Below are 23365 nucleotides of genomic sequence, written 5' to 3'. Positions count from 1 at the left end.
ATGTACACTTACAGCTCCCCAAATGCTGATACTGTTACCTACCATCAAAAGATATTTTGCGATCAGTGTAGTTGTAAAACTATACAACAAAAACTCATACAAGGATTAGGTCTGCCTGTTAGGCTCTATAGTCTTTAATTAACACAATTTTCTGAATCCTACAGTTATTCACACTGAAGAAAATTATCCAAACCTAAAAAAAAAAAAAAAAAAAAACAAAAGTTTGCAACTGTACAATTATCTTCTATTTTGCCATGATTTATTTTATAAGGCTAACTGATCAGAGGATTTACCTGTAATTTGAATCTATGGTATAAGTACCCTTGCATTTACCACACAAGGATCAGAGACTATTTCATAATGATTTAGAGTGCCGATATGCATGTTAATCTCTAGAGCTCATTAGCAACAGGTATGGGAGGATGGACACTGATAAATAGTTGCTATTCTGAAGAGAATTATTCATTATTTTCTATCACTAGCTTCATTAAAGTTCCTGGGGAACTACATTATGAAGAATGAGAGGAAAATCACATCTAACTTCTTGAGGAACAGGCCCTGTGTTTTATGAAACAGTTGCAAGTTATAATTAAAAGCCAGAAAGAGTCAAGATATTGTATATTTTCAGAAATGTATGATTGAAATGCTGATATTCAGCCATCATTCACCAAAAGATAGCCTATTTTTATGGGCACCATTATATTCTTCTCATTTTTAAGGCTGATAGTGATATGCAATCTGAAATGATCACAACATAAATACTGTTACTTTTCTGTTGAAAGATGATATGCTGTTAGTGTTCAGATTGCACATTTGGCAGACAGGGTAAGTGTCATCAGTGCATATTCCTGGATGGTTTTTATCTCTAAAACACAATTTTTGGTGAAAGGACACATTTTGAAATGGATTAGAAACAAAAACATTTATATCTATGAACTTACCATTCTGGAACAGTGAAGAGTAAGTAAATCACTAAAGCTCCATCTCAAGTAAATACACAAAACGTCAACATTTAAGAAAACATCTCCTCAGTATTCAGAATTGGGAGTGAATAGCTTTTCCCTAGTGTTACCTTGTCTCCTTCTGAAATTAAAATTATATAGTTAACTAAACTAAGTTTCCTGAGTTTCGAAAGCATTTCCATTCAAATGTTACCTGATCCCTTCCTGAGTGCTATAGCAGAACTGGTTTTAGAGGTAAGTAATAAGGGCAGTTTTGCGGGAACCTCAGGAAAATGGGTTGTAAAGTAGGTAACGGAAATGGATGGGAAGCACTAGCTTCAGCTCGAGGCGCAATGCCAGCCACCCACTGCGGGGCTACGAGAAAGCACAGGCCCTCCTTGGCATCTCTGCTCCAGCTCTCCTAGTGGGCCTGCACTCTAAACAGTATTTATCTTTCCTGAAATTATTTTCCCTATGCGGGAGGGGAGAACAGAGGATAGGGATTGATAAATATCCCTAGAAATTTGATTTAAAGGAAATGAAATTGTCAGTTTATATTTCTAGTGCTCATTCAAAGAGCAGTAAGATACAAAAATATTTTAGGCTTATTCAAACTGTTGCTTTTTTATCTGAAACAACAAAAGGAACACATTGAAGGGAGCACAGCACTACAGTTATTTTGCCAGAAACAAACTTACCTACCACAAAGACCCAGTGAATGAATCCAGAAAAATGCCACATCGTATCTCTAGTCTGCATTTGCTGCCATTCAGACTGAGATAAGTTGTACCTTCTTCAAGGTATTGCATTATAAGTGCTTCAAAAACGACCTCATTTTTCAAAAGTTTTATTGTTAAGTTTGAAGACTAGACAAGGTCATACTGGTTTTACATCATTCTACATGATTTAAGTATATACAAAACCATTTAAATATTACACAGCTTGAAAGGTTGCAAAGGTCATTGTGTCTGAGATACTTCTGCACCTACTGACACATCAGAAGCCAGCACTGAATATTATAGTTCATATTTGTTGTATAGCAAAGATACACTCATTTAGTATCCTTAGTCTTCAAAACTCACACTAATTTGTATGCAGTCATTCCAAAAGAGAAAGTCAACCTCAAAATCAGAACCAGTTAATGTGGTAAGCCCTTAATAGAACACAGATAAAACTAAGCCTTGTGCCTTTGTTTTGTTTCTTAGGCTATAAAAGTAGCACATTATAGAGCTATAGAAATGTGAAGTCTGCTTACAAATATTTAACTGGTTCAGGGTGAAATTTAACTAGGAGAACATTTTCACTCTTGTTCAATGTCATTGTAACAAGTAACACAAAATTTGAGGATTATTTCAGGATGTTTTTCTATTCGCTCTTAAAGCGAGAACCCCAATACTCCTCTATGTTTGGAATGCCAATTGCTTTCATCAGCAGAACAGTGTTAGTTTAGAATTTGTCCTTTAATATCAACAATTTTCATGCAACGAGGAAAATAAAATTAAAGGAAATCATCTTAACTATAGGCCACATCTGACTCTCATCTGTTTTGTTAAATCTGAAATAATTCCATAGAAATGAAGAGTTATTTCAGATTTATAGAGCTGACACTAGGAGCAGAATGTGGCACCATGGCTGCACATTGCCATCTAAAGAAAGCTTTTGGTCAACTAAGGAATGAACTTTATCACTAGAAAAAGCCCCACTACATCGGTTGAAAATGTAAGGGCAACATATATGTGATTCTTTTAGAAATTACAGCAGAGTGTTATCACAATGTACAAAGCTTTGTTTTCAGATTCTGAAGAATGCCGACAAAGGAAAGCCAATTAAGAACAAAAAGATGAAAATACTCAACTCTAAATTATTACAAAATAGAATGACTACATTAGGTAGCATGACAACGCTACTGTAATATGCAGATGAACAGCCAACATAATTAAGTTACTAAACCAGAAGATTAATCAAAATCAAAACTGGAGTTGCAAAGGATGAATAAACATGAAAAAAATCACTTAAGAACACAGAACAAATATTAGAAAACATCATTAAAACAAACTGCTGAACTAGTGAGCTTAATTTTCAAAAAAGGCCTTCCATTTCTGGGGTACACAGTCAAGTAGTTAAATATCTATGTGCAATTATTCATATCTTTAATTAAATTCATGGTCAATTGCTCTCCCGAAACAGGAAAATGGTTTTTGGACCCCTTTAAATATTGTGTGCCCCCCTAAAAACTACCTTTTTTTTTTTTTTTTTTGGAAGAGCCTAAAGTGCAAAACATGGGCACTAAATAATTTAGGAATACATCTGTCCTCCACTATTCAGAAATTTTTTGCTCTTCAAAAACACCATCATGATTGACTTTCTCTTTAAAATTCCTCACTATGCTTGAAGACCACTTCATATATACATCATTAAGGAATGCTGTTAACACAGTTACAGACAAGACAGTAACAGTCTAGTGGCTTTTGTTATGCAGCACAAAGTAAAAAATAAAAAAACAAACTTAGCAGTGTTGCACAGGACCTCAACATTTCTTACACATACTTTTACCTTTAACCTTTGTAAGACTCCTCCTTAAAAGTCTTATGTCTTTAAATGTCTAAGCCTTATAAAATAAATACAGTTTAAGGATTAAGTCATTTTATAGAGGCAGGATGTTTTGTGTTTTAAAATGCAACAATTTAAGTGACACTATCAGAAAACCTCCACAAATCAATCACAAATTCTTGTTTGGAAAATTCCTGGCTGCTATTCTGGGGTCTTTCACAGTAACATGGACCATATTTTGTCTATGGTGGAGAATGTGAGATTAAATGCAGGTTTTGAAATCCAAACCAACTTGTTTCCAAAGTAAACTTTGCCCTTTGCATATTGTGGGCCAGCTAGTTGTTTATCTGGGAAGCAGCGCCCAGGTTCATACTTCAGTATTTTAGTTTCAGTGAGAACATAATGGAGGCAACAAAGAAATTCGGTAACATTTGTTAAAACGTGCAGCCCTATACATCTACATCAGCATGTTATGAAATTAAAATAGTGACAATATTAGTATTTCATGCCATTACTTCAGATAAATAAAACAGCCCCTAACCCCTTGCTCCAAGAATTTTTGAGATTCAGGTGCTGCAATAACAAAACCTGGCATTCACACAGCACTTACTCCCGGGAACTCCAGCTGCTTTACAAAGCTGGGTGTCACCATCTCCCTTGTCACAGGGACACCGAGGCACAGAGAAGTGACTTGCTCAAGACTGTACAACAAATGAGCCCCAGAACTGTGACTGCAACAAACTTTGCTGATTCCTGTATTACAGCCGAGATCTGCTAAACTGCACCTTCCCGGAGGTCGCTTCACAGAGCAGTGGCTTGTGAGCGAGTTACCTGCCGGGGAGCTGGGCAGCTGCTCTGCTTCCCAGTACTGCAGCAAGGGGCCCACTGCCTCCTGCTCCCACTCACTGCAGTGCGGGACCCGGGCTGCCCATGGGTTGCTAACGACTATAGCCCTACAATATTTCATGTTCTCCTTACTGTTCTGCAATTTTTGATACCTTAGAATTGGCTTGCAGCTGACTATCCTGTTCTTAAAACAATGTAGTATACATGAAACATTTCTGTAGCTAAGACATGATAAAAATCAGCCTCCGCATGGCTCAAAAAAGACATAGTCAGGAGCACATCCCAAGAGCCCAGCTTTTATGAGCTCTGTTGCATTCATGTTTGGGAGGAACTCTGTGACGGGCATCGCAAAAAAAAGCCTAACAACATGGTCTCCCAGAAGTAAGGGAGTCATTCCTTCTGTGCATCTTTTAGCACCTAATTCTTTCATCCCGCACTTTCCTCCTCACAGAAACGAAGCAGGTTTCTGACCAAAGTAATCAGGCAGGCAGCTCTATCTAGGGTTGTGCGCTCACTCCTGGGCAAGGCACAAACCGGACTCAAGATTTATGCTACACCGTGTGCCTGTATCCATGTGAGCACTCAGGATGAGATACTGCAAGTACCCTGGAGTCTAATCTCAGCCTCCCTGAAAAAACAGCATCTCAAGCAGAATTAATAAACTTTGACAAATTCATTAACTTCATAATATACTGATAGCAGATTTTGTTCCATATGCAAACAGGTCACCTCTTTCAAAGAAAATAACAGTGATACTAAACGGAAAAGAAGTCCATAGCATGCAAAATAGAGAAGGAAAGTGGGATTACTTAGGAACATCCCTAGTTGCATGGACTCTGTAGTTTAGACAAATGCAATGAAAGGTAGCTTGTAATTTCACAGGTACTGTATTTTTATAGAACCACAGAGTATCTTCCAAAATATGTCATACTGACAGTGTTTGATAGGCACAAGGGAAACAATTACTATAATGCAGTCATCCCAGAGAAAACTTATTGCTAAAAGCTGCAGTATCACTTTTTGCAAGTAAGATGACAGTATGATTTACGGAGAACTTGTCAGCCCAGGGTTTCTAAAGCCGTAAATGAGCTTTGTCATGCTATTTCTCTTTCCTTGTAAAAAGGATGCTGCTGTTTTTCCCTAACACATTTCAACCAGTGTGAACAACTTAAAAGAAAATAGAAAGATAATGCCACAGCAAAAGGGACAACACTGTAATGGATTTAAAGGACAAAATCGGACTGGATCATTTAAAGGGCAGGCTTAGACCTCCTTGCGAAAGACAGTTAGCGGCCTACCATAAAGTGAGCGCTTGTTCATGAAAAACCCATTCAGCTTCCTACAGGTTTTGCAGTTTCTTCTACAGAGAGACTTATAGGGATATAGAGAGTTGTGACGCCTAATGAAGATCCATGTCAGTCCTCCTCTGTACAGCCCAACAGCTCTGACCGTAAGGTGATCCTGCCGTACCATGACCACGGGAGGATCCTTATGTGCCGAGCGTAGATTGGAGGGTCAATGACGTTCTTTCGGTGTGTGTCGTTGTCAAAATTTCCCTGGAACACCTGAAACGTAGATAACAGAAAGATTTATATCTATATTGTCATTTTTGAATGCTGAGCAATGACAGAATAACTGAAGAAAACCCAAAGAAAGTGCTTCTTTTCCCCCTATGTAAAACCAGACACCTGACAGATTTGACAAAAACTCTTCTTCTGTACATAGAATTGTTTTCACAGCAAATACATCCTCCTGGCTGGGGTTTTACAGGAAGTCTGACAAATACTGGGTCAGTCCTAGCCCAGAACCAAACTGCATTATTCTTTTATGAAACTGTAAATACAGTATTTCTCAAAGAGATAGACAAATGTATTTTATTATAATATTGGATACTTGAAACAGAAAAATGCCCTAGTGAAATAATGTCACCTTGCCAAGCAGAGACTATTGTGTGACTGTGTGATCTTTGCTATGAGCTAGAGTTTGAAACATTTTCAAAGCATGGGATTTCATATTTGCTAATACGAAAAAAAAAATATGAAAAAAAGAAAGCTATGATGTGAACAATGGGTTAAGTACTTTGATGCCCAGTTCTGCAGTGCCGAAGAGATACACTTGACTATGGGAATGTGCTGGATTAACAGCATAATTACCCATCCTAAGCCAGATCCCAGCTGCCATAAATTTGGGCTCCAAAAGGAAATGACAAAATGAGCGATGTGTCTGAAACTCTGCAGAGCAGGGCCAAGTGAGAGAGATACCAGTTCAGAAATCCTGGAAATCAGCGTGGAGGACACACTCCTCCGAAGTGGAAACTTGTCAGAGTCTGCCATAGGCACCAGAGAAGGGCCAAGGATCTGATGAGATCTCCAACATGCTGTAGGACCTAGTGGCAATGAGGGATCCATGGGGAGCAGGAGGCACTACCTCCCTTGTGGTTATCACACAGTCCAGGTGTTTCCAGTTCCCTGATCACCCTTGCTGACTTTTGCTCCCAGTCCAGGCACTGAACTGATGCTGCAAAGGGTGCCTGAAGATTTAATTGTGGCCTGTGAATTTCACTCTTTGCCAGAGACCTCAGAGCTGGCTATTAGCCTAATGTGCTCAGCGCTGGGGTAGACATAGCCTTTGATTCAAAGTGCAGAGACTGATCGGCAGTTCTGCGAACATCTGTGGCCTCATTGTAAAAGTTATATCAAAATCATTAACATTTAAAAAATTAAATGTCTTTTTACTTGACATTTGTATCACATCAAGTTAATCCAGGGAGATCCTGTTACTGTTTCACACAGAAGAACATTAATAAAGTATAGAAGAAATGTTATCACTTATGAATACAGTTTGGATGCAACCGTATATCCCCTTGTAAAGTTACTGATTATCAAAGACACTACCTTCTGTCAAACAAAAGTCAGCATATGATATAACAGCATCAGTTAGCAGGAACGTCTGGGACTGCATTAAAAAAAATCATAATATGGTGTATTGCATGTTAAGATTTATCTCCATTTATAGGAGTTAGCCAATATATGAACGAGTTCCCTGACTTCCGTTTGTGTTAAGACAATGTCAGATTTTTCCCCTAACAGCCACTATTTAAATTCAAAGGCCACAGCACTACTTTGGGCAAAATGATCAAATTATTCTCTCAGGATATTTTTAGTTTATATGGGAAATGTTCATTCACCTCAAATGTCAGCCAATCCACTTTTCATTTATAAAATCTGTATTTGATGGCTTTTCAGTGGTCTATTTGAAATGAAAGAATGAGTTAAGTCTGTATTAACCAGAAAAGACTATGAACCTTCTTGGAACAAGTGCTTATGTGACTGAATTAGTACAGAATAACAAGTTTGTTGGAAGTTCTGAGGAAAAATGTCAGAGGTTGAATTCAAAAGAGACTAAACTACTGTTTTAGCCCTTAAGCTGGTTCTTTCTTGACATGTTTACAATACACTGCAGGAAAATCTTCACTTTTTGGTCTCTATGCTGTATATTATCCTTGAATTTTGAAAGCCGCTCTCAGGTGCTATCAATTTGGCATCTCAAACAAAATATGTGTATCCTCCAGAAGTGATGTTCTTTCACAAGTGATAAATTTCCCTTCTAGTCTGGCACCTCACTAATACAGAGATGGGAGCATTAAAGCACCTAGCAGTTAAGATAGATAGATAAAATTATAGAAGATTGACCACAGAAACAACAGTGCTATGAGTCTAAGGAAAAACAATGTATTTACCATACAAAAATGTTTGTTGCTTGAATACAGTATTGATTACATATATCAGCTGGAGCTTGGGCTAACAAGATTGCTTCTGAATCTGAGTTTCATTTGCGGCAATATGACATACAATAAAAGGCAGCAAGCTCATTATTAAAATTGTAGAGTGGCAGCCCCTCAACATATTATATGGAGCCCAGGAAGACTAAAAATAGAGGAGTTTTTTCCATCTGATTTCTTGCCCATGCATGCAATATATCCATTGATATTTCAAAATATTTTTACTAAGCCACATGATAAGCACTGCAGAACTACAATTCTTGCTGCAGAGCTAATGGAAAATCCTTTTACTCTCTATTTTATTTTCCCTATGGAAGATGTAATTCAGAGGCAACATTTAAACTAAAGCTTAGAGTAGAAAACTTGTTTGTTTACCAGAAGAACCAATCTAGAGCCCCAGTATTCATCTTAACATATAGTTACGCAAAATAAATAAAAGTAGGTAGTGCAAACCAAGCAACAAATACAGCTAAACAAGGCAGGAATTATGTCATTTACTTAGAGCAGGAAAACAAGAGGTAAATTTTATTTCTAACTCATACATGATTTCATTAGTACTTGAAGCCAAATCCACCTGTTTTAGAGGTGCCAAGTTAATTTATGTAAATCTGAAATTCATCTTGGAACCTTCCCCCAAAATCCAAGATTGAGTCTGAAGAAATTAATTCAATGTGCTACACCAGAACAAGGATTTTGAGGGTAAAAAATTACCAGAAAGTGAGAGAAGCTTTGCCAGCGTCCACAAGTGAGACCGGCATGAAATATAATGTTCCTAGAGCAAATTTACTGTTTTGTTCCATTAGCTTTGCTCTGGATCCATAGCAAATTTATTACAGGAAAAGTATACTCTCTGTCATTCTTCATTTCTGTCTCAGCCTAGCTTCACTAATGGAGACAAGAAACTAGGGAAGAGTATGTATGATGAGGAATAAAAAGTTTTTTTAAAATAAGTATAAGAAAGCTATTTCAGTAGCCAAAAGTATTATTTTCTTTAATTACCTTTTGCTTTGAAGCCAAATAGTCAATATTAGATGAATTAAGTAAGCAATTAAAAGCTCTTGAAGAGCTGGTAGGTTCATTTCGTAAATGATCACCACTCACATTGGTTTCTATGTAGTACTTTTTAGTGTACAACATTTCTGAAAATTTTAACAATTATTTACTAGCATTCAAGAAACAGTTCTTGAAGTTATAATGAATAGTTCTAAGAAATTTGTCAGATAAATGCTCAGTAACAATAAAAAACCCCTGAAAAATTGGCAAGAAATAGAGAACAAAGTGTTAAGTTCAAACAAGAACAAAATATTAACATCTCGGTGCATGAATCCCGAGCACATCCACATTTTGAATTCAGGGTAGGTGCAGCTGTGGTCTTCCCTTATCTCTAACTGGATAGGAAATACAGAGTAAAATGACAAGACAGTCAAAAACATGAAAAAATGTCCATTTGAAGATGATTAAATAGATTTAGCTTCCTGAAATGAGACATAATAGATGCTTATAAAATCATTAATGGCACGAAGAAAATTAATAGCAGAAAATATTGCACTGTCCCCCTCTGAGAACATGCAAGGGACAAGGAATGAGAGCAGGTTTGTTTTGAGCACCCTAAAGGTCATGGTTATCCATATGACACAAAATTAAACTACGGCACTCTTTCCCACAACACTTAAGCATTGTTAAAGATCAGATAAATTGTCAGAGGCAAAATCAGTCAAGGGCTATTAAACATATAGGTACAAGACAGCCGGAGGCTGGGAGGGTACGCTAGGGAAAAATAACTGCCCTATGGCTTTTTCTTCTCCAGGCATCTGCTGTGGATGCTCCCTGCCTTGGAGGGAGGACACTGGTGTGGGCAGAGCTTTAGCCTCACCTGCATAGCAGCTTGCATATTGCAGCTGCTTGCGTTCATAAAAGTGTACTTAAGCTCTTCTTTTTGGCAATCCTGTTCTAGAAAGCTAAAAAGTATAGACTGGTTTTATCTACTGATGTCAGTCTGCATGCTGACAAGATGTAATTTCCTTAAAATACCCACTCAGAAGCTTCAGCAGGTTTACACATATACCACCCCCAAACATACGCATAGCTCCTGTGTAGCTTAGTCTCTTACAGCTGTTATTAAAATAAAAAAGTAGAAAATGTATATTATTGCACTTCGAATATAATGACTTATTTTATTATCAGTTCACACAAATGAGAGTGAAAACCTGGAAAATATGTAATGATAGTCTCTGCGTACAGGTTTCTGAAATATAAACAAGTCTTGTTTATAATTGTGACAAAAAACCAATGTTGATAGCTTGCCTTCAAACACTCACTGAGATTTTTCAATGGAACAAAGCATTTTATGGCATAAGAACAAATCTGAAGAATGACAATGTAATTCATACTTTTAAAATAGAACTATTATACATTTTATTACAGAATAATTTAGAAGAAATATCTGAAGACAAATAGCTTGTGAAAACCAGAATGTATTGAAACTGATGTACTTTAGTACTACTGAATCCCCATGGAAGATGCTTCCCACTATGTAAGCCTGAGCATGTACTTTTTCAGATACATACAGCTATATGTACATAGGTATGTGTGTGCGTGTTTGCAGGTGTGTGCGTGCATGCACACTAAGTTTATGTAGCAATTTAGAGGAAAAAAAAAAAAGACATTCTTACTTTTCAGCTGGTTATATATGAAGTCTCTTTGGGTGAATCATGATCTTCCACTCCTGATCTTAGCTATTCTCCTTTCTCCTTCTTTATGTGCTACTTTGTTGGAGAGTGGACGAAAAAAAGTTGGTTGGCAGTGATTGGATAACTAGCCAAAAATTGTCCAGTGTCAGGAGGATTGTTTTTTCCCCTCTCCATGATACATGAATGAGAACATGTATTACATGAGCTTTATTATTTCCTCTAGTTCACAGTGGATACAAGGCAGATAATAGTTTTGAACCCATAAAATATACTATCATATTTGATATTTTTCACCTGAAATCTTCTGGTGCCACTTAAATTGGAATTTACTCCACTGTATGTAGTATAAAAGTGGTTTATGATAGAAGGTCAAAGTCAAGCAAAAAGAGAACTATTCCAAAGACTAACTTCCCTCCAAATACGTTTACAGAACACAAAGGTAGATACTCTTAATATGAGCACATTGCTTGCTTTAGTTCTTAAGAGTGACAGAGGGGAGAGAGATTATGTGTGATGAAGGTATGACCTAAAATGAGTATGGTTCGATCTTCAGCTGATATAAATCATGACAGTTCAACTGAAGGTAATAGAAGCCACTGTAATTTAAACCACTGGAGAACCTGGTTAGAATATTTTAAAGATTTAGAGAAACACTCAGAGTGGCCCTGCAAAGCTACACTCAGACTTGGAACTGTGCCCTGTTGCATGGGTCCAGGATACTGTTGTCTGCTTGTGCTCAACAGGGCTGTTTTGGTTTGTGTAAGCCTTAATATTCAGGATCAATGTTCACAGAATATTATGTACTCAAAATCTAATGATAATTCAATAACCATAACAAGAAATAGTCTTGCTCAACCTCTTAAGAACTGGTGAAGACAGACAAAGTGACAAGGAGAAAAATAAAAGCTAGGACAGATTTGAGAATATCCTAAAATGGCTGAGACAAGACAAACATTTTCATTTCTGGACACCATACCCACTTTTCTCAACCAGCATGACCTTTCACTTTTGTGGAGTATTATCTTCTCACCTTACCCACAGGACAGTGTCTTCAAGCAAAATGCCAGGAAAGCACAACACACCATCCGCACCAGATGGAAAAAACAGATGCAGATTCTATCGTATAAACAAAACACTACTGTCCTTTTATACAGACTCACACAATGACTAGTGTAACCTAATTGCCGTGTGGCTTCTCTTCATATTTGCATTTGACTTTAACTTCAAATACAGTGGACATTTTTTTAAATGAAATTTGAAAAAATTAAAATATGAACAAGGAGCAATAGCAGCAAAACGGGCGAACATTGAAGTGCCTTACCTTTTTGGGTATTACACTAGTTATTAACAAATCAAATATGACAGAGGATGTGTTAAATAATGCTGAAGATGTGGATTATATGTAGGAATTCAATCTATCAGTGCAAACCAGGTATTATAATAATTAAGCTTTTCACAGAAAAATAATTAGTCAAGCCTTGCAGAAAGTCAGTTAGGTTTTTGACCTGACATGAGCTAACTTTTCACTTAGAAGTAGGCTCCTGCCTGCAGTTGCTATGCAATTAACTGGATGTTCAGATGATAGAAATTATATCTCTAGTTCTTCATTTTTTTCCACAAATCCAGTGGCCGTCTGCCTATCGGACATTCCCTACCTACAGTTAATTGCACCTTTGATTGCTCATAATGACTAACAATGCTGCAGATTTCTAGACTCAGTTTAGGCTACTTTCAAAACGCCCTCACCTTATTTAAAAAAATAGCCTCTAAAATGCCATTTGACATTGCAGTTGGCCTTGGGTTATCTATAGCAGGCAGTGCAATTTATGAATCACATTCAGAATGTGATTAAAAAGAACTGGTCAAATTTGGTTTGGATGTCCTTAACATCCAGGCATAGTGAGCTACTGACCTCTAGTTGAGAAAAACAAGATAGCTATTAACTCTGGTCCTTTTTCTAAAATATATTTTCTTCCTTCTTGCCAGCTGTCTAAGTGTAATTTTTTTGTTTCTTCAGGAGAATGGGAAAAACATTGATATTTTTTAGGGATCTCATTCAAACTATTTACAAAAATGAGAAAGGCATCATTTCTTAAAGACATGCTTTTTTCCAGTACCTTTTTCTCTGCATTCAGAGAAGTTCAGCATAGATATGAACTCCAATGAATGGTAATTAAAATAGCAGAAGCCAAAGAGAAGCTGCAGGAGCTACTGTTCTTGGTACATCTTTTCCATTTGAAAGTGTGCAATGAAGAAAACTGAAGCTAGAAAACCACATTTCCTTTTATTTGAAACAACTGATTATTTGTTTCAGATTCATCAAAGACAGCAGCTGCAAATAGTGCACTTGTGAACATGAGACACTGATCTTTTTTTTTTTTCTGTGAAAAGTAACTCCACAAATGAGGAAGAGGCAGAAATGAATAGTTTCAGGAATTCACTGAAAACCATTGATACATTAGGACTCATCCTGTAAAGTACTGAACAGATAAGATGTTCAGCACCAGATAAGATTAAGCAATAAGTTCCTATTTTAATATGTTTTAAAGTCATGATACTCATCGACAAATCCTTATTTTTCATTACTAGCCTACCAGTATCTCCATATTTCTTGTGTCTGAGATGTTCTTTCTCCAGACTGCAAAATGACCCATTTTTTTAGGACCTTAAAATTAGTTCTTTTTGTTTTATTCCATCTTCCTTTCCCTCACCGTTTTTGGAAAAAACTTTTTCCTAAATTATTGGATCACTGGGCAAGATTCACAAGATGAACACAGAATGAATAAATCACCTGCAAAGGGATCAGAAATCTATATATTCTATCTTTCTCAGAAGAAATCAAGAGCTTCAGCTAGTAAACAGAATGCATAAGGGTAAATTATGAATAATTTATATTTGGTGATGTTGGTAGTTTTGCCAGTGTCTACTTTAAATCTGCCTTCTTTATCCCCAGGGGACAGAAGAAACATTTATAGCTTCACTTTCCTGTGAAAAGACAGATCCTTCAAAAATGTTCTTGCATTTTGGGCCAAATCTGGCATCTTTCTTTAAGTTAAGAGAGGTTAATTGGTGTGGATCTTATGCAAAGATTAGCCCTATTATCAGGCAGGACTGATGACACTGTTTCTCTTCTGTGCCCCATGGATGATGCACAGCATTGGTTTTTCTTCAGTTGTTTTCATTTTTCATTTGCCTTTTTGTGCCACTGTGATGCAAACTCAGGATAAAGGAACAGGCCAGAGCGTGGACAGTATTTCTGGCGCTCTACAGATTCAGTGGTCAAGCGTCATGAGAGCACAGAGAATTGATGCACACCTGGCTGGAGTGATGACAAAAGGTTTGATGTTGCACTAGAAGGTTTTCTTGGGTGATGTTCCACGTCTTGGGTCCAATGTAATTTCTGCACTCTCAGCAGTGAAAGGGATGAGGGAAAAAAGCAACTCCAACGTTCATCTCCAATGAAATGGATTTGCTTGGTAAATACATAGATGCAGCCAAGCTTCTCACTTTTCAAAAATGGAGTTAAGAGTGGTAGTTTAGAGTGCTCTTAACGAATTGGAGAAATGGTTAGAAAATGCATGATGCAATTTAATAATGAGTGCCAAGCACCTACCTTCGGAAGTCATAATCAGTGTCACAGACACAATATGGAGAATGATGGGGAAGGCAGTAGTTGTGCAGTAAAGACTGTACAGATTAGTGTGGATCATAAATTGGATCTAAGGGAATAATGGCAAACTGTTCTAAGAAAAGGCAAGGAAAGGAAAGGAATATATGGGAATCATAATAGAATTATCTCATGTAAAACACATGATATAATATTTCTGCTCTGTATTATTAAGGCCTCAGCTGAAACACTAAGACAAGTTTGGGAGACCACACTTCAGGGAAGAGGTGAACAGCTGGACTGGTCCAAAGAGAATTCAAAAGAATGATCTAAGGTTCAGAAAACATGACTTCTGAGGAAAGACTGAAAGGATGAAAGTTATTATTTTTTTCCAGAGAAGAAACTAAGAAATAAGTTAACAGACTTCAACCATAACCAGACTTCAACCATCTGAAAAGAGTAAGATAAAAAACTACTTCTTGCGTCCTTTGAGGATAGGATGGACATATTGCAGGAAGCAAGAGAAGCAACCCTCCTACCTTTAAAGATTTAAACACTGGAACAGATTGCTTCTACTGTAGAATTTTCATCATTGTCTGTTTCTACAAACATATTAAACAATAGTCTGTCAGAGAATAGTTTAGGATATGAGCATTGTATATTTGGTCAGGTGAAGGAGAGGGGAATGAACAAGATAATTGCCTCAACTTCTTAAACTGGCAGCTTTTAACCTTAGTTCAAACAATTAAGAATTCTTTGCATCTGTTCCTGGGGTAGCAGTACTTAGAACTTAGGGTTTATTGAAATGCATTTTCTATTCAGAAGACCGGAGAGGGGATGGGTGGGAGAGGGAAGAGTAGTCTCTTCATAGGTTGCGAGATGCCTGTCTAGGTGATTTCTCAAGATCCTTTTCAGTCCTGTCTCCTATGAAGTTATTTCAAGTTCACTGACTGACAACTAGAACTGTGAAAGGTCAGACTCTGGGTAACTTTTGTCATCTGGAAAAAAATTAAAAATAGGAAAGTTATTTTGTGTTTATAACTGTGGAATAGAACTCATATCAAGTGATGCTGTTTGTATATTTTCTACAAATCTAAACTCAGAAATTATAACTTCTAATCTCCAGCTAAGTGCATTTGATCACATTCTGCCTTTAATTGTTCCTGATTTGTTAAGGCATCATAATAAGATATGTCTATGTCATTCTTAGTGACGTTAATTAATATGGGAAGTGAGATGTTTTAATAAGACAATGATTAAGAGTTTTCCATTGTTCCTAATGGATTATGCATTCAGCAATTAACAATCTGTCTGATGATGAAAGCAAAAAGAATTTAATTGCCTTGGCAAATGCTATAAACAAGTTGTAGACTAGCACAATGCTGTTAAGTGAGATTGCATTTTCTTTTAGATTTGCCTGTGACTGTTACTGTGTTTCTTACTGGAGCCTTGAACACATGTTCTCTTTTTCAGCATAATGAATGCAACAGTTCGCTAATAGAAGTTTGGCTTGAAGAAGACATTTCTTTCATAGCAGATCTTTTGCTTTTGTTTTTTAATCCCAAAGATCTAAAATGGGATGCGTACAAAGTACTGAAGGGACCTTCTATCACTTATATTGAATGCATTTACAGTATGCCTATGAAAGGCGAGTTGTTTGTTTCCAGTTTTTATCTGACAACCAATTACACTAGACACATCCATAACCACAGGCGTCAGGACCTTCTCAGATGGATGGCTGAAGCGACTGATTGTGTTTTTCCTATCTAAAAATCTTCCAGAATTTGATAGCAAAAAATTTCATTGCAGGATAAAACCACAGTGAACTGCCATTCTGCTCTTAACACTGGGACTTGACAGCATCTTTTTTTGAAAATAATTTTCTTACAGTATTTTTGTGCACACACACACACACACACACACAAACACAGGTATGTTCATACTAATCCAGTAATGTGGGATACCTTTGATCAATCAATTAAAATCAGAGAAATTCAACCGACACTGCTGTCTAATCTCTCCTCAATAAATCTACCTGTATTCATGTATCAATATATATCCAAATCTCATTGCTTCCACAAAAATAAAATGATTTGGTATATATGAAGGGTGTTCATTTTTCTTAAAAATTTTTGTTTATTCTAAGGAAAGTAAGTGGGAATATTTATTACCCTGAATACAGATGCTGAAAACACCAGATTCAAGACACATATTATTGGACATATCAGCCATCTGGTACTTTTATCAATGTATCTTTGTTCCAATTAGACATAATTCCTCTAAAATATTTAATAAACAATTAACATTGTCAGATTTCTTAATGTTTCCCTTAAGTAATGCATGTACTGTAATTTCTTTCTTAACAGACATTTGACCATGCTATGAATTCAGCTATTTGCAATTTAAAAATGTTATACAGTTTAAACGAAATATATAATGAATAATAACCTAAATAACATGAGAAAAGTTAAATGCCTCTAGGTAAATCTATCAGTAAACTTACACTTTCTTTATGCCTGGCCATTAAACATTTGCAAAGGAAGTTGTGAAACTTTTTATGTTTTGTATTAATTTAATAGTGTAATAAAAAAGGATCTTTCCACAGGGTATTTGAAACCCTAAAGTGATTAATTTCCAGAAAAAAAAAATCAACACAAAATTACTAGATAGTGGTGAATATTAAAGATTTGCTTTACAGAAAATAGTACATTCTTATCAAAAGATACACGGAGACACTGCTCTCCAAGATACAAATAAACTACTATTTATATACATTCTCCTGTAAAGTTAAAGGAAGGAATAATTCCAATAAACGGAGAACTGTAAAGTTTTATGTCTCATATTTAATAGCCTTAAATCAGGTGCATTGCACTGATAGGTATGCTATTACAGCACTGTGAATGTCATTATGTTATATGATTCTTTTTTTATTCACCTTGACTTTTATCTGTGGAACCCTAGGCATATGGAACCGCATAAAGCGGAGAGCAGACAAAAATCTACAGGCTTTCAGCACTGGAGTTACTACAGACTTAATCCTTTGGAAATGTAACCCAGATATCAATTTTCTCATGACTTTACCTTATCCTTCTTTTGTTTTTCATCCTGGTATATGATCCAGTGCTCCCCATCATTACTGTAAGCAAGCTTGTAGGACCCCACAAACTGGACGTGACCAAAATCTTTAGCTCCTTGAGTAATTATGCCAGTGACTTTTGTAGGAACAAGCAGGTCAACCTATAAAAAACAAAACAGAAATAAAACAAAACACAGGAGAACGTAATTAAAACAGGTTCTGCTCACAGCCTGACTTCATATCACACAAAAGCAAAAGCAGTGCATCATGACACACATTATTAGCAGGTAGCACCTGGAACAAGGCAGTAAAACCCAGGGTTGTTAAGAAACCCCTAAAGGCAGGGTGGCTGAGGACCCTGCTGAGTTCAAGCAGTGGCTTTGCAGTTTCAAAACCGTGACTACTGCAGGGTCTAGTTCAATTCAGTTTGGGTGGGGAAAGAATTAGGATCAGAAAGGAGTGACACAATACTTTCCTCCAGCATTGCTCTTCCAACCCAGGTGCTGACACAGTATACGATACTTTTCCTTTTCCTTCTCCAAATGCTGAGTCAATGTTACATAATTAATCAGTTTGCTTTCCTTTGCTCTTTGTTCCTTATTGTTTAGAATTCCTTAAAGCAGAACAGTGTTAATCTTGTACCCGTTCCCATTGTGCTAGGTGCTGTACACATTCTCAACGAAACAGCATTTTTGGTTGCAAAGAATTTATGACCAAAAAGTCTTCCCATGTGCTCCTCATAATTAGAGCACAATAAGCCAAAGCCTGATTCCCCCACTGCCTGTTCATTTCCTTTACAATAATAGAGGCTGTGCTTTACTAAGTCTTCTAAAACACTTGCTATCACACTTCTTTTTCTACTGACCTTTTCTTCTCTTTTTTCCTCTTTTTCTTGTAAAGCACTAACTTTTTCATTTTCTAATTTTTTGAATTATTTTGTAATCTTAGCACAAGATTTTTAAAAATGCAAGGCAGAAACCTTACTGCCTAATAACATCTGGGCTTTCAAGTGGCTTTCACATGGGTCAGTTGTATGTAATTAATGTTGTTCCTTGGGGACACATCTGTGATCAATTCTCCCAAATTAGAACTCAACACTGAATGTAAAAGATCTGTGCAAGACTCCTTGGATTAAAGTGATTAAGGAACAGAACGCAACAACAGAAGTAAAATGACCTAGTAATGTATTTTTAGGGGCAGAATGGAGGATTTAAATTCCCCATCAGAACTGACATTTTCTGGAAATACATGAGTGCCAGCAAAAAAAGAAGAAAAGTAGATTTCTGACAATAAATGGCTGTGAAACAGTCGGTATTTTTAATACTGTCGGTTAACTCAGGCAAAGGAGAATAGTAAAAATATTACAATAAAATAAAAGGAGCAAGGAACTCCATGAACAAATGAGTGATATGTTTTGCAACAAAAATTAAAAAGAGATTATGAAAAACCATAGAATCTGTGACTGATCAAATGCTGAAGATCCAGTCTTGCGATTTCGGGAGGCCGAGGCCCTCAGAACAGGCCGGGCTTTGACTGGAATCCAGGGCAAGACAAAGGGACAAACACGATGCAAAGCAGAAGAAATAAACCATGGAGAGGAAGCAAAAACAAACAAGGAAAGGAAGAAAAAACAAACAAGTGAAAGAAGTTGTCTGCCTAAGCCAAAGCTTCTGAAAGGTGGACATCATAGTTTGGACACTAAGAAAATAATACAGAAAACTATGAAAGTACATTTACAAGCACAGAAGAGAAATAATGAGTCAGGAGATCTATCAGACAAGGAAGACTGAAGACCCCCCAAACATTCAAAGAAGGGTAGCAAATAACGAGTAGCAAATCATTTTAAGAAATGGGAGGAATAATTAGAGGCTTCAGTACTGAGATACTATGACAGTAAATATGAAACCTAATTGCCCAGAGATGACCCAGGGGTTTTGGTCCTGGCAGAATAAATTAACTGATTGCCATCTGACAGCAGCAATGCTGATGCCTCAGAAGAGCACCCCAGGCTCTAAGGGAAGTAACCCTTGGGAGGCTAAACTCTTTTTGTTTTCTCTTTAGTCAATGGAGAGAGAGAGGGACTCAACCGACAACCATTCAGATCTGGAGTCAACTTCAGATGCTCTCAGTCACTGTTTGAAGAAAACTCTTTCTTTTGTAAGGCATGTAGGGAGACTTGCTTCCATAGCCTAAATTGGCCTTTGTGAATTGAACACTATTAATTAGGTAGTAAAAAGATATGTTACTTTTTTTTTTTTTTTTACAAGGTAGGTATATTATTACTGCAGTTGCTTGTTATTTATTGTTACATTTAGCTGAGAACAGATGATGTGGGGAACTGCACTTAGAAGAAGCTCCAATTATTGAAATAGATGAGTGAGACCTCATGCTACCTACTTCTCATCACTTACAATTCAGACACAGAGTGAAGAGTTCTGTCAGTCTCTTTGTCTTTTCTGGATTACTAAACACCAGGTATCTAGACTTAAATTCCAAATACTTTTGGCATCTAAATGAACAGTCTGATTTTCAAAAAGGCCGCTCTGGTGGGGAATCACTGATTGGTCCATACTTTTAGGTAGCATTTGAACAAAGAATCTAGGAGCCAGCTTTAGATTTTGTTGATTAAATAATTCGGACATGAACATTTTCCAAGTGCTACCTCTTTTTAGCAGAGAATGTTTCTTATACTAAAAATTAATGTCTCTCTTCTTAACTAAAAAACATGCCTCTATGAAACTATTGTTGAAATTTTAAAACCTTAAAAGTAATCTAAATGGATTTTGCAAATATTTAACATGGCCATGACATTCAGAGTGTTTCTCAGTGAAATTCAGAACAGGGAGGAAAAATTCTCATTAAGATTCAGAGGATTTCAAAGGTAAAATCACAATAAACCTTTATTATCAGAAAGTTAGTAAAAAAGTCCTAGTAACAATTGTTTTGTGCTTACAGGACATACCATTGTCCTCGTACTCTTGTTCAGAAAAATGATATGGGAAGTTGAAAGATAATTTGGCATGTGTTTCATCCTTTTTCTGAAAGACTTACATAGCACTGTGTGGAATATATATATATATATATATATCTGTGTGTGCTATATGAAAAACTTAAATTGAAATAAAAAAGTAATGAATAGATAGGGTCTGTTCTAGGTCTTGACAGTACAGACAAGCTAAATTGATGGGGGATGGAAAAAAAGAAACAACGGATATAGCGCCAGCATCTCCCTCCCATACTTTAGCACCTTATTTATTTACTCGTAAACTGATGAGAAGCCTTCAGATCTGTGAGCAATAAAGATTGGTATTAATCTGGCATTAAATGGACATAGGTGCTATGGCGTGCCTTTATTACCTTCTGCAAAGGGTTAAAACTTCCTTGCTTTTCATCTTTCCCATTGCAGGTACTTTGGATAAGAAAAGCAAGCAGAATTTATCCCAATTTCTAGGCAAAAAGTCTACATTAAAATAATTTAACAGAAAGTCATAACTTCCCATCAGGACATGGAACACATTTATGCAGTTAGTGCAGATTGCAAGTAACAGGCAATCAAACAAATTACCAGGGAGAGAAGCTGAATTAACGCACAACCACTATGTACTTATCAAAGTTGAACTTGATTAACAGGATCAGAATGCGGCTTTGGCTTTTTCAATGCAGCAAAATTTAGGACGTGGTAGAAGCAATTAGTCTGCGACTGATAGGATCATTAGCTGGTTACAGAAAGAACCAGTTCAATGTACATTTCTACAAGCAGCTGATCAAAAAGCAGTTTAACATCTTGTGTCTGAAAGAACTCTCTCGGGTTATAACTACTCTCTGTTTCCTACCTTGCTTCAGATGTTAAAGGCAATTCAGCATTAGAAGTGTGATTTGAAGGATAATTAAGAAAAGCACAAAAATAAATCTATCTAAATAGACTTTCTGAAATGCAACACAGCATGGACATGCAGTATGAACTATGTGCCAGTGTGCAATTAAACACAGAGTGACTAGTGTTCTACTCACACTACAAGGAAGTCTACTTGATCAGGAGGAAACAGTCATATACCGGCTCCATCCATGCTTTGGGTGGCCTAACCATCAATCCCAAGCTAATAAACCTTGACTATCAGCATCTGACTATGCAGATATGCCTAACGTTCATTTAATCGCCTTTGGAGCTCAACTACTAGAGAATTACAACTATTGATGCAGAGACCCTCAAACTGGCAAGATTCACTCCTCCCAAGACCAGGAGTATAATGACAAGACACTTCTAGACATTTAAGATAGCTGCCCATAAGCCAGTTTGGATCTGGAAGCAGTACAGCTGCCTTTGCATGCACCATGCTCGAACACAGCTCTACTGCTTCTTGACTCAAGTTGGCCCTCAGGGTGATGCATTGCCTCATGAAGACCTGCTAGCTTGGGTCTCCATTACCTCAGCAATCTTTGTACCACTTGGAGTAGACATGCCATGAAATAGCTATCATTGCTTTCTGAGCATCCCCCACTCCCCAACACACCTTTTGACTCTCCTACACGCTTGGTGGAAACAAATTTAGTTTCAGATATTTGCTGGGACTATGAGACAGCAGAGCATGTGAAGGGCAAGCCAGGTGTAGACAGGACTTGAGGGAGCAGATAAAGGAAGGAAGCAGTTTTTGTGAGACAGAAACCACATCTGGAAGCTGAGTGACCATGCAGCCTGGACCAGAAACACACACTGGGACACTGGCTTGCGGAAGACAAGCTTCAAGAAGACACAAACTGCAGAAGTCTCCAGTGCTTCAGAGACTAACAAAGGAGACCGAGTGAGCTAAATGGCAGTACCTTGCAAAACCCAGCCAAGTTGCCTAAAGCACTTTAGATTGGGAAATCACTATGCACAGTTAGACTATGTTTATAGTAACAAGCAGCAGAGTGCAATGGGAGAAGATCCGTAAAGCAAATAAGCTGATATTGAGAACTGGATTTCAACACAATATGTGCTGCAGGGGACATAGGATGCACAAGTGTGCAATTTAGCGGTTGGAACAAAATTGGTTTTGATGCGCATCTTTTGGCTTAAGTTTCATCTGAAAGAAATCCATTTAATGCTCTGTGAAGGCACTCCATGATGTGAACCACATGAAAAGTGGAAACAGTCTTAAAAAATAACACATTCCGCATCTACAGTGTTACATTAACGTAGACAGACCCTCAGAATCAATGTACTCTGTTTACTTAGCAATGAAGATGGCAAGAAGGTGGCTTACTTGACCTAAGCAATACTTCATTTATGCATCCCTTCATCTCAGGATATGCAACATCAGCTTCAATTCAAAGATGCAAAGGGGAGAGCTGGAATGGGAGACTTTGAGAGTGTTGAGAGTTAGGATATTGATCCATTCATTAATGTTTATTGATAATCAGTTAAACAGGTCATCTCAGTCCCTTCCTTATGCAGGTGCTGTTTCCGCTCCCAGTATAGCTACTCCTGATTCCATTTTATTGTAGTTTTCAGAGGTGTCACTTCTCTGCCAGGGTTTTCTCAATTTACCCTTGTCTTCTGTGGACTGTTTTTTTTAACTCTTGTTGCCGGCTAACACTGATTTAGTTCTGAGGGATCCTGCTCTATTTGGCAAAGGAAAGAGTTTCTTGGACAGGAGGCAGAGGGATCAAAAAGAAATTAATCTGGAACACGGCCCGCATGAGAATATGAGAGAAGCACTGCAGAGGTGGTGATGGTACCTAACCTTAGAGGTGGCTTGCATGGCCTCCAGCTGCTTTTTCACCAAGGTGCAGATCTCTCTATCACACATGCCAGCCCTGTGAGGAGGATATCTTAGATATTTTGGGATGCTTAATATAAATTAGAGACTCATAGTTAGGCACCTGAATGCCACC

The 23365-nt window shown here is 37.2% G+C and overlaps 1 protein-coding gene across 2 annotated transcripts in view; it reads right to left on the bottom strand.

Annotated features, from left to right (window-relative positions):
- Positions 1-1772: 1772 nt before the first annotated feature.
- Positions 1773-23365, bottom strand: part of LOC135324426 (EGF-like repeat and discoidin I-like domain-containing protein 3) — a 262585-nt gene continuing 240992 nt past the window's right edge. For both annotated transcript variants that reach the window (XM_064500716.1, XM_064500717.1), the window contains 2 exons: positions 17497-17652; positions 1773-5902 (listed from right to left, as the gene is read on the bottom strand). In XM_064500716.1, the coding sequence (XP_064356786.1) occupies positions 5753-5902; positions 17497-17652 (306 nt within the window). In that variant the 3' untranslated portion in view covers positions 1773-5752. The remainder of the gene's footprint in view (positions 5903-17496; positions 17653-23365) is intronic.

The sequence above is a fragment of the Dromaius novaehollandiae genome, chromosome W, assembly GCF_036370855.1.
Source record: "Dromaius novaehollandiae isolate bDroNov1 chromosome W, bDroNov1.hap1, whole genome shotgun sequence".
NCBI classification, from domain to species: domain Eukaryota; kingdom Metazoa; phylum Chordata; class Aves; order Casuariiformes; family Dromaiidae; genus Dromaius; species Dromaius novaehollandiae.
Note: the sequence above shows the minus strand (reverse complement) of the source record. Positions and strands in the feature narration are given on the sequence as shown.